General features: G+C 33.1%; 2 protein-coding genes and 1 long non-coding RNA gene across 25 annotated transcripts; 1 reads left to right on the top strand and 2 right to left on the bottom strand.

Moving 5' to 3' along the window:
* Positions 1–1,234: 1,234 nt before the first annotated feature.
* On the bottom strand, positions 1,235–5,490 carry LOC110938286. 23 transcript variants are annotated; one of them, XR_004860024.1, is made up of 10 exons: positions 5,083–5,490; positions 4,807–4,936; positions 4,616–4,680; positions 4,460–4,528; positions 3,979–4,058; positions 3,282–3,367; positions 2,303–2,347; positions 1,940–2,164; positions 1,765–1,821; positions 1,237–1,522 (listed from the first exon to the last, which is right to left on the bottom strand). XR_004860024.1 is itself a non-coding variant. In XM_035974358.1 (9 exons), the coding sequence occupies exons 5-9, from the start codon at positions 3,334–3,336 to the stop codon at positions 1,514–1,516; spliced, it is 384 nt and encodes a 127-aa protein (XP_035830251.1). In that variant the 5' UTR covers positions 3,337–3,451; positions 3,979–4,067; positions 4,460–4,680; positions 4,807–4,936; positions 5,083–5,490; the 3' UTR covers positions 1,237–1,513. The 23 variants fall into 23 exon arrangements, 17 of the variants coding, with proteins under 17 accessions (XP_035830243.1, XP_035830246.1, XP_035830247.1 ...); XR_004860023.1 differs by having other exon boundaries at positions 1,236–1,522; positions 3,282–3,451; positions 4,460–4,680; XR_004860021.1 differs by having other exon boundaries at positions 4,460–4,680.
* Positions 5,491–7,147: 1,657 nt separating this feature from the next.
* On the top strand, positions 7,148–7,914 carry LOC110873104 (disease resistance response protein 206). The gene has a single exon (XM_022122032.2). The coding sequence runs from the start codon at positions 7,185–7,187 to the stop codon at positions 7,740–7,742; it is 558 nt and encodes a 185-aa protein (XP_021977724.1). The 5' UTR covers positions 7,148–7,184; the 3' UTR covers positions 7,743–7,914.
* A 1,748-nt stretch (positions 7,915–9,662) lies between these two features.
* On the bottom strand, positions 9,663–11,092 carry LOC110938308. The gene is made up of 3 exons (XR_002591342.2): positions 10,967–11,092; positions 10,440–10,493; positions 9,663–9,935 (listed from the first exon to the last, which is right to left on the bottom strand). It is a non-coding gene; the product is annotated as an uncharacterized LOC110938308 (long non-coding RNA).
* Positions 11,093–12,729: the final 1,637 nt, after the last annotated feature.

Genomic DNA, 12,729 nt, shown 5'->3' with positions numbered 1-12,729 from the left:
TTAACTCTTGTAAATTAAAAATATTATTTTTACATGAAGATTAAATAGGTAAATTTGGATTAGTATCTAAATGCACAAAATGAACTATTACCAAAATTCCTCTTTAATACACTTCAATTGCTCAGCCTACCAGCTACACTACAGCTTAAAAAAAGAAATAAAGGAGTGAGTTTAGCCAAGATTGTATCACCAACTTCTTTTTGTTCCAACATATTAAGCATTGTTCTTGTAATTTTTCTTTTTTACATGAATAAAACTAATTATGTGGTCCTATTAAACCAAAATAGTGATTTTAGGGAAGAATAATATTAAATCCATGCCTTACAAATTGAAAGAGAGAATGTCTGAAATATTAACAAATAAATAAGTTACTGAATACAATACGCCAACATTCGATATAAAAAATAAACGTGGTAGCTGCTCAATGTATGATAGAAATGATGTAGTTGCAATCAGCATAGGCTATGCTTGACGTACCTTATTTGGGTACTTTGCAAGCCCATGTACTTTCTCTTAAAGGGCTCGCCTCTGAGAAGTCGTAAGTTGTCGTTTTCATAAAATCTATGTTCACAAAACGTTGGGATGGTGTCATAAATCCTTTTTGTATCGTGGGTGGCTTAACACAAACATATAATATCTATTGGCATTGAGATAAACTTTGTAATTGGGATGGTGTCATAAATCCTTTTTGTATCGTGGGTGGCTTAACACAAACATATAATATCTATTGGCATTGAGATAAACTTTGTAATGAAAGAAATTTTCAATATAAACGTATAATGATATTGAAATAAACAATTGTAGATAAATGAGTAGCCCAAGCCAACTATCAAAAGGCCGCCCGAAGGCCGACTACAACAAAACCCGTTTGGATTAGGTTCGAACTTGAGCCCTCTTGTTATAACCAATAATATGATATTAATCGATGATGTACCTTCATATGTTCTCAGCCAATTCCTTTTTAACTCTTGTAAATTTAAAATATTATTTTTACATGAAGATTAAATAGGTAAATTTGAATTAGTATCTAAATGCACAAAATGAACTATTACCAAAATTCCTCTTTAATACACTTCAATTGCTCAGCCTACCAGCTACACTACAACTTAAAAAAAGAAATAAAGGAGTGAGTTTAGCCAAGATTGTCTCACCAACTTCTTTTTTGTTCCAACATATTAAGCATTGTTCTTGTAATTTTTCTTTTTACATGAATAAAACTAATTATGTGGTCCTATTAAACCAAAATAGTGATTTTAGGGAAGAATAATATTAAATCCATGCCTTACAAATTGAAAGAGAGAATGTCTGAAATATTAACAAATAAATAAGTTACTGAATACAATACGCCAACATTCGATATAAAAAATAAACGTGGTAGCTGCTCAATGTATGATAGAAATGATGTAGTTGCAATCAGCATAGGCTATGCTTGACGTACCTTATTTGGGTACTTTGCAAGCCCATGTACTTTCTCTTAAAGGGCTCGCCTCTGAGAAGTCGTAAGTTGTCGTTTTCATAAAATCTATGTTCACAAAACGTTGGGATGGTGTCATAAATCCTTTTTGTAGCAATATTTTGGTGTCATATATCCTACGTTTTTACATAAAAATTCATCAAAATAAATGATTCTCCATATCATGCCCCTATGATGTCAACAATGTTTTAAAACATCCAAACAATGCCCCACAAATTATACATTATTGTTATCTATTTATATTTATATTTATGATATAGTTTTGTAACCATTTTTAGTACAAAACTAACCTTTATTCTACTCCCTTTTAGCGCATGACTTGCCTTCAAAAGATTTCGCCATCTGTCCTGTGAAAATATATTAAAACAACACAAACAGAGAACATTTGTTTATTGAAAAGACACTCTTGTAATTACATAAAAAGTAAAGTCTTGATGAGTCCATGATAAAAAAGATGAAAAGTACCTTCAAATGTATAGGTGTTTGATGAGTTGATGATGAAAAAAGGGATTTCTTATATGAGTCCATTTTCCTACCCCGAAATGAGCAACACCATCGAACAACTTCTTTACCTCCGAAAAAATTCCACACTCTATGAAGCTTCCTTTGATTGCCACCTGTCACAGATCTCTTCATCGTATCAGAATCATCTTCAGGCCCACTTGAATAATTTTCAATGCGCTTTTCAATCTGCAATAAATAAATAATAAATTACTTACTAACAAAGAAAAATACAGTTAAAAATGCATAGGAGTATAAATTTTATATCTTTCTAATTTTATTATGTCAAGGATTAAGGCGTCTTCGAGGCGATGAAACAACACTTACTCTTTCTCTGAGCCATCTAAAATTTCCAACTGATATATCTGCAAGCTAAAAGACATCACAAGGTAAGCTTCCAATGAAAGACATGCTCACAAAAAGATAATTTTTTTTTAAAACATAACATCTGAGATTCAACCAATAAGTTCGACCACAATTAATAAAATAGGAAAATACAACAGGGGATTTTGATTTTTCCAAATAAAAAAATCATTTTAAACTGGTATTTACACACCCATTACACAATATATACTAATACTAATTTCAGAAGGATGCTCATATTCAACTTTAAGAGATAAAATTAAAACTATTTTTTTTGGATGATGTCCATATACCATGATCCATAACCTTTGTATTAATAGGAATAAATGTGTCAATCGTCATTCTTACTTTGGTCACATAATAGGATACATGTTACTACCTACTTAAACATATGTTGGATTAATATATAAATGATTAAAACTTGTTTTGAACACCATCCAAAACTTGTGTGAGCCAAAATATAGAGTTTAAAGACTTCAGTAGTGAGTTTTGATGAAAATGACATTGAATCGTCACTTAATTGACGAAATATGCCGATTCATGGTTTGTTTTGTAAATAGGACTCTTTAACTTGAGTCCATTGCAGGTATAACTCATTCTGACCCGAAATAAACTAATACTTTCTTTGCATGACCCACTTTATCCGAACTCGTCTGCTTAGAATCTGTTTTAACTCAAGCCCAATTTGACCGAACACCCAATCCGACCTTTCCACTTTGCCAGGCATATGTATATTCTAACATAAAGAAAACCAGAGCAAAACTGAAAAACTAATACTAACAAACCAGGGACAGACCTATCCAAATGACTCGCTTCCTCTTTTGGACATTTAACACAAGATGATAGCTGTTTAGGTTCGTTCAAACCACAAACTCGGCTAAAATTGAAGTCTAGATATATTATATTTCATTTATAAAATGACAATTAACCGAGTTTATAATACCTGAGTTATAGATTAAATCTCCAAAATCCCCTGTAGTATATAAAATGCTAATCATCCGGATGTTGTAGTTCAACCTCTCTCCTCACCTACTTATATGAAACATTATAATCACTGGACAAACGTTCACAACCACTCTAACCTTTCCTTGATCGAAGCCTTCTAACCAAAAACTACCCGCGGGTCCACAAAGTTAGCAACATGTAATTCACCATCAAAGATAGAAAAACAATAGTATTATAATATTGAACTTAGATAATAGCAACTGAATAAAAGTTGCTAAAAGTAACAAAAAAAATTATCCAATTAGGAAAACAATAAGATTTTTTCTAAAATAAATACTGGGACGGAATCTACTGCAAACCATGTGATCATGAACCCACATTTGTTAAGATTTGTTTTGACACGGAACAAACTAATACATTTTAAAAAAAAATGACCCATTTAGATGTTAACTTATGTAAATATATGTATGTAAGTTCTGAAGATCATATAATTGATATGTAATTGATATATAGGGATACCAGAGGAAAATTATTAGCTTAAAAAATTATCACCACCTTTTTAAACATGCAAGATAGCATATATGTGATCTTATAAATGAAATTAAAAAAGTACTCTAGGTCGTCAACGCAAATACAAAATTAATAAAATTAACTTAAAATGAAGAAGCAACAACATTTAAGAAATACGAATTCACCTCATGTGCAAGATAATTGTGTCTCATCCTTTGGTATCAAAGCAATAAACACATTCTCTTATTTGATATCACCTGCAAAACTAATTAAACTACACCATCATGAACACATAAAACCATTGATAAAACAATTTATTATCATAGTTCAAATGTCTTGTAGTTAGTTCACACCAATAAAATCATAAAAACAATTTATTATCATAGTTCAAATATCTTGTAGTTAGTTCACACCAAAGGTTTAAACTTTGGTGTGATTTTCTTATATCGTTTAGCATCAAAAACTTATTTTGCTTAATACTTGCTGTAAAGTTAAACATCACTGATGAGACCACATTAAAAGTATAGCGATCTTTCTCGTAGAATTTACGAATCCAAAAACCAATCACAATTCCATCATAACCACTCTCATTCTTTCATATCAAAATGTGAAAAATGCATATAAATTGCATATAAAGAATAACATATTAAGGATTAGAACAAATACCAGAGGTTCCAAAAATGAGCGCTACCATTAATTGGTTCCTCCGAGTACCAGTTGTACATGACTGACAATCTGACATACAAAATTTGCATCAATTTAACTTTTTAAATTGTGGTAACAAATCATGACAATTGACAAATTAGAGAGAAGCAATTTAACAGTTCCATAAATTGGGGTTTAGAGAAGCGTGATAACAAATCAACAAAGCTGGTTACAAAAGATCCCTGTAACGCAAAAATTAAGATTCATCGCATCGCAAAAAGAAACCACACAAACAAACTATTAATAAGAAAAGATTAAACGATGAATAACTAACGACAAAACGATGAAATAATAAAGATAAACCATACCTAAGATCATTTTTTGAGAGTGAATCAAAGAGAGGCACCACTGAATCCTTTGTTTGAGCACGAAATCGGCAGAATAGAAGTTGCAAATCAGATGTGTTGTTACAAAAAGAGAGAGAGTAACGGCTTCCGCCTATTGTGAGATCCCGATTGAAAGAAACGAATGCAATTGAAACCGGATTAGGGTTTGGAGGCGACATGGTTTCAGAGAGAATATAGTAAACAATACAGTAACCTAACAATTACAATAGATTGCAAAAAGAGTAGCCAGAATCTTACCGGAACCCTAGCCGCCATTGCCGGAGGCAGCGGCGGCGGCTAAGCCTTGAGATCCCTGACTATATCAATACCCAAACGATCTTCTTTCCACCAAAGATCAACAAAGTTTCTGGTTCAACAGAGCGTTTTATATAAGTTTATGATATCCAATCTTCGATCTTCAACAAAGAACAATAGATTCTTGGATTTGAAGAAAAAAAAGAGATTTGTAGAGTGGAATGGAAGAGAAATGGCATATTCTGATTGTAGACAAAGAAGGCTGAATAAGAAATGGAGTGAAATAGCTTGATGGAGAAGAAGGAGTGAAATGGAAGGAGACAATTTTTAGAAGGCAAAGAGACAATCAATTGAATTCAAAGATGGCGTAGGAAAGATGAAACTGAATTAGGGTTTAGAGGCTTTTCTTTTAGCGCCTAAACACAAAACGCATCGATCAAGAGGAATACACGTGGCAATAATAGGAGTAAGAATATGCCAAGTGGCATAAGTTTGTTTTGTTTTATTATAAGGTATAGATAGGAATAATGGATTTTAATAATCCCAACTATTGCCTATTGGCCGGAAACGGTCCCAACTTCGAAAATTCTCACTGGCGGTCCCATCTTTTAACATATTGGCCTTCAATTGATCCTGACTAATAGAACGCTAACGCCGTTAGTCTCCGGTGGCCGGAAAAACGTTTTTGGCCGGAAAACTCCATTTTGACCGGAAAACTCAACATTTTCATCTCAAACCTCTTTGTAGCCTTATTACGCACCTTTAGGAACCTTTTCTAGTAAAAAGCCTCAATTATTAAGGTCGCCGGAAAACTAAACTTTTTAGCTGGAAAACTCAAAGTTTTCATCCCAAACCTGTTTGTAACCATAGATCGGACCTTTAGGAACCTTTTTCCGACAAAAAATGTTTTTCCGGCGATCGGAGACTAACGACGTTAGGATTCTGTTAGTTAAGGTCCATTGAAGGCCAATATGTGAAAAGATGGGATCATCAATGGGAATTTTTAAAGTTAAAACCGTTGCCAGCCATGAGACAATAGTTAGGATTATTAAAATCCATTATTTCTTAATAACATGAAGTTTCTATCGATAGCACCTGGATAAAATTGAACCCACTAACCTTTTTTTTAATTGGAAAACTCAAACAACCTTTAATTTAATTATATAAATTTAGGTCTTTCACTTGGGTAGAGACGACTTTTTTTTTAAAACACTTTTATACCACTAAAGCAAAGACCCTTTGATAACTAAATCCAAATTAAACGTGTTCTTGAGGATATAAAAAATAAGATGATAGTGGAGTCTTTGGAGAGGTGATGATTACAATACAAGATCAATAACACATGAAATGGTTTTTTGAGGATATTAAATATGTGTCTTTTAATCAACTTGCTCATGTTATTTGGTTGGGTGCTGCCGTCCACTTCAATTTCCACAAATGAATATTCTCCGTCACTTTTCTTTTTAACTACAAAACTATAGGTATAGAGCCAGCAAGCCGCTGGAAGCGATACAACCCAAAATAAAGAAAAACACAACTTGACTAACAAAATTACAACAAAGCGGAGACTTCAAACTCAACCCAATTCTCCCAGGAAATGGAGGGGAGCTTAGTTCGGTTTGACACCCACAAAAACGAGTCCTCTTTAATCTGGTCCACCGTATGTCGGACCGGAATGAACTTTCCGTTGAAATTTTTTTTGGACCGGAATGAACTTGCCGTCACTTCTTCTGTCTTGTTAAAGATGAAAATGATTAATTTCATACATGATTTAATTAAATTATATAACAAATTATTTTATATTTGTATTATCTTAGTGAAGATATTTGTAAAACGATATTTTATATTTGTATTATCTTAGTGAAGATATTTGTAAAACGATTATTGATATTCATGAACGCAAATATACAAATTGGATTACATACAATTTCCACTTCCATTTTAAATTGAGGTTTATAAGGCATATTGTATAAAGTGTTTTATACATGATACAATATTAAAAAGTTATCCATCAACTGCCCTTATAAGGAGATGAAGTGATACAACCAAAACCCACAAAACCTATTCTTACACATTTCTCTTCAATTTCAAACCTCCTGTTTAAAATGAAGTCACCAATCTCTTTCGCTATCTTCATCATCTTTCTCTTCTTTTTAGTGTCATCAGCGCATCCGGGCATGCAAAGACAATACTACCCATGTAAAAACTTAGTGTTTTATTTCCATGACGTGATTTACAATGGCCAAAATGCCGATAATGCAACTTCTGCTATTGTAGGTGCACCCCAATGGGGAAACCTTACAATATTAGCAGATAAGTTCCATTTTGGAAATATAGCGGTTTTTGATGATCCTATCACATTAGACAATAATTTTCATTCATCTCCAGTGGGTCGAGCTCAAGGGATGTATTTCTATGACACAAAAAATACTTTCACCGCATGGCTAGGGTTTTCATTTGTGTTTAATAGTGCACAACATAAAGGAACCATAAATTTCATTGGTGCTGACCCAATTATGGTTAAAAGTAGGGATATATCAGTGGTTGGTGGTACCGGAGACTTTTTCATGCATCGTGGGATTGCGACTATCATGACTGATTCTTTTGAAGGGGACGTGTATTTTAGGCTTCGTGTCGATATTAAGTTCTATGAATGTTGGTAAATCAACTCATCGTGAGAGCATTGTACTAGGCTATGTGTGATTATCGTGTAACTCGTTTCACTTATTTAAGTGTGATGCAAAATAAAACATCTTATTGTACTTGACACCACCGCATAAGAATACTATGATTGCCATGCCATCTCAAATATATAAATATTTATTTGTACTTGTATCAAATGTTATTTGTCATTGTGTTAAGCTTTGGCGGCATGCTAGCAATCAAAAATTAAATCAAAAAATGTTATTTGTCATTGTTTTGAACTTTGGCGGCATGGTAGCAATCAAAAATTAAAAAAATAAAATCTTATATAATTTATTTATAATTTTAAAACAAACTTTAATACTGACATATTAAACGTCTTTTGACTATATTATAATAAATCCAACTAACCACACTACACTTGACATTAGGTTTCTCATAAGACAACCTTTTATTAAAAAAACTAGTTTACAATCTCATGTATACACGGTTAATAAATGTAATATTATATAATTAGTAATATAAGTGTTATGTTTTAAAACAATATATGCAATGAACGATTGAATAAACTCTCGTATTATACTAATAAAATAAAATATATTGTAATTTGTTAACATATACAGTCGTCAAAATATATATTTAAAAAATGAACATTGGCGTTATAAATTTTGTTTAGTTAGTTTTTAGAACATTATTTCTTTGAATTGGGTGTTAACTTTGTTTTTTTCATACCACCTATTTTTTATTATTAGTGAACATATTGTATTTTTAAAATTTTTACCATCTAATCACATTAAATATTTGAAAATTGTTAGAAACCACTCATAAAAGCAATTATTATTATTATTAATATTATTATTATTATTATTACCTAACACAATTTTGAAAATTTTGAAGTTTTAAGTAAAAAATGTATGTTTATTTAAAAAAAAAGTAATTAGTTTCATATTAAATTCATTTGATTGATAATATAATAATTATCATTAATAAAACAAGAGAAACTGTAATTTGCGTCCCTCTGCTATGTTGTTAGAATCAACATGTGATCCTCCTACACACTCATTGTTTGCAATGTTCTACATTTTGCGTCCTTCTGTCAGTTAACCGTTCAATTGACCGTAAAAAAAGTGGTGAAATTATATTCTTCCCCTGGTTTTCATATTAAATTTGTTTGGTTAACCATAACTATCTTTAATTGAATAAAATAAGTATCCATAATTAAGTAGAAAAGAGAGAGAGAGAAGCGAGAAAAAAATAAAAATAGATGACTCCAATAGATTACGCGTGTCCTTCGTAGTATAGATGGATATAGATATTGATATAGATACATACAACGATATAGATGTAGATATAAATATTTCTTTTGAGTGTAGTATAATAATGATTATTCACTTATTTGTTCCTCTAAAAGTATAATAAAACCTGTGTGTAAAACATAGTTTAAAAGTTATTTATTACGATGTAATTTATATTATTTATTTCATACTGATAACATGTAAACAAATGTGAAACCAATAAATTCTCAAAACATAGAAAAATAGTATATCAAAATAACTTCAAAAGAAATATAAATCATGTACTACACTAAAAGTAGAAATAGTACAAAAAATAACTTTAAAAGAAATAACATCTTTAAACGTAAAAGATAACATAATAACATAAACAAAAGAAATTAATCAATATAAATATAGTTTTGTTACTTTATACGTAACTAGGTTTATACCCATGCGCGCGTTGAGGCGCGCTTGGGTTTAACAAAGACAAAACAACATGAGCATTTAAGCAAACACATTCAAATACAATGATCGTATACGTAGTACATCTCTCTTCAATTTCAAAGCCCTAATTTCAAATGGGTTCTCTGTTACGCCCCAAACCCTACTATTAAATACGTACAAATAAATAGAAAATTTTTGAAAATTTCGACATGACCTATTCGTTTAACATCATTAACTACCTGTTTTACACACCAAACTTAAACATTAAACATCCTTGACAAAAACCCGAAAACAAACAAAGTCCACATTAGTCACGACATGACTCCAACTACCAAGTTTTTACCCTACGACAAAGATGTCAACATACTACCTAAACTTAAATACATATGACCAAGACTTAACCCATTCCAAAAGGCTTAACAACGGAAGCGAGTAGTGGGCGTAAACCAAGTGTGCACGTTCCAAGCCGTCCAATCGCCTAAGTCGAGGATTTACCTACATTAAACATCAAACTTTAAAAAGTTAGTAAAGGTGCTTATTTAGTCCACAATACCAACATGGTAATTACAATCATCTATATACTTCCATTTCTTATACGCATTCGATTACCCATTTAGTGGGTATGACATACAATCTCATAATGAGATTTAAGCATTTCACATTCGACCCGATAACATCGGGTTAATTGCTTTCAACTTAAAAATCTTTCGTTCTATCCGTATAACGGATTGAACCTTTTTGCATACGATTTTGCTTACATGACCACCCGTCCTAGACGGATGGTCTCATATCCTTACTCGACCTAGTCGTAAGAACCGGTCGGTTTGCATAACTTAGCATAAACCTTCTTTAGCATAAACGAATCCGCAAGGGATTTACCATTCTTTTACTAACACCGCAAATAACTAAAACATAGGATAATTCTTATAACAAGGGTCGTTCAATATAATTACTAACGAATAAATAAAAAAGTAAACTTTCGTATGAGACGGATCATACCTCGGTCTTGTGATCCTTCCGGCTTCTTAGAATTCGAACCTTCTTCCTTCACACCTAATCAACATGATCATTCATTCATTTAGTACCCAAACTTTCATTCCATCATTTTCCAATTTACACATAACTACTCATTCAAGCATTTCATCGAGCACCTAGTAGGCGTTACCTTAATAAAGCATAGTGTACAACATTTAAAGCATAACTTGCTATTCCATCCTATACATCATCATTACTCATTCTATTTCTTACAATTCCTTTAATCTACATTAATTTAACTAGCCCTTGGGTACTACAAGCTGATTTACATGTAAAATTACATTGTTCATCATTCCTATAATCCTCATATTCATAATCATAATTTTCACAAAGTGGGTTTTTAGAGGCTTTCTTTCAATTGGCCAAAATCAAGCATAATTCCTACTCTATGGAGTATCCTTAACATCTAAACAACACAAATCATATCACAATTTCATGATTGGGTCGAAACCCTAATTATAAACATCACCAAAATCAAAAATTCAACTTACCACTTCACTAGATATACATAGATAATCGATAAACTTGAGACATGCAACTGATTTAGGCTTGAATTTCTTGATTAATTGAGTAGGTTAGCATGAACAAGGGTTTTCACCCTCTTTTCTTCTGTTCGATCGCTCCCAGGTACGCACACAGGAGTGTGTTTTTGAGTTTATCACTAATAAACCTTAATTATTAAAATCTTACATATTAACCCCCTTCTAAATTGATAAGTATTTAATTTAAGCATTATTTCAAATTTTTAACTTATTTCTTATCATAACCCACTAACTAGGTTACTTTTTGTTCATTTTCATTTACTTTAATCAAATACCGGTTTTTGGGGTGTTACAAGTCTACCCCCCTTAAAAGAGGTTTCGTCCCCGAAACCTGGACATATAATAAATCTTAAACGTGCACATACCAAAAAGAAATGGATAGTGTCTTCTCATCTCATCTTCCGCTTCCCATGTGAGTTCTGAACCCTTTCGGTGTTGCCATTGTACCAACACTTGTCGGACCGCCTTGTTGCGGAGCTTCTTCACTTTGACATCTTTAATGGCTATTGGTCTTTCGACATAATTCAACCCCTCGTCCAACTCAATGTCATCGAGAGGTACTAACGCGGTTTCATCCGCAAGACACTTTCTCAATTGCGACACGTGGAAGGTATTGTGAATTCCGTCTAGGGTAGGCGGTAATTCTAATCGATAAGCGACCCTTCCAACACGAGCCAAGATTTTAAACGGCCCAATATACCGAGGACCTAATTTACCCCGTTTACGAAAACGGATTATGCCTTTCCATGGCGACACCTTCAACAGAACGAAATCTCCAACTTGAAATTCAATAGGACGCTTTCTCTTGTCTCCATAAGCTTTTTGCCGATCCTGGGCTGCTTTCAAACGAGCCCTAATCAATTCAATCTTTTCATTTGTCATTGCTATTAAATCAATTGGCGCGAGCTCCCTTTGCCCCACTTCACCCCAACATACGGGAGTTCTACACTTCCTCCCGTATAGTAATTCGTATGGTGCCATTTGAATGCCACTGTGGTAACTATTGTTATAAGAAAATTCCACTAGTGGTAAATGGTCATCCCAATTTCCCCCAAAATCTAAGGCACACGCCCTCAACATATCAATAAGTGTTTGAATGGTTCTTTCTGACTGGCCGTCAGTTTGAGGGTGGTAGGCGGTACTTATGTGCAATCTCGTTCCCACGCTTTCGTGAAATCTTTGCCAGTAGCGAGAGGTAAATCTAGTATCACGATCCGAGATGACTGACACGGGCACCCCGTGTCGAGACACGACCTCGTTCATGTAGATTTCCGCCATTTTCTCGGAAGAATAAGCTTCTTTAATGGGTAGAAAGTGGGCGCTTTTCGTAAGTTGATCTACGATTACCCATATTGTATCATACCCCTTTTTCGTTCTTGGAAGCTTGGTTACTAAATCCATCGTTAGTTCTTCCCATTTCCACAACGGTATCCCCAATGGTTGTGATTCTCCGTAAGGCTTTTGGTGTTCTGCCTTCACTTGAGAACACGTTAAGCATTTTGCGACATACTTGACGATATCGCGTTTCATGCCCGGCCACCAATAATTGGTTTTTAAATCTCGATACATCTTTGTAGCCCCAGGGTGGACCGAATATCGTGACTTATGTGCTTCATCGAGTAGTGCGGCTTTGACTTCACAAAATCGAAGTATCCAAATTCGGCCGAATCGCGTCTTGAGTCCGGTCGAATTTTCTTATAATTTATCAATTA

Source organism: Helianthus annuus, chromosome 1 (genome assembly GCF_002127325.2).
Source record: "Helianthus annuus cultivar XRQ/B chromosome 1, HanXRQr2.0-SUNRISE, whole genome shotgun sequence".
Lineage (NCBI taxonomy): Eukaryota > Viridiplantae > Streptophyta > Magnoliopsida > Asterales > Asteraceae > Helianthus > Helianthus annuus.
The sequence above is the reverse complement of the archived record's forward strand: the minus strand, read 5'-3'. Positions and strand labels throughout refer to the sequence as shown.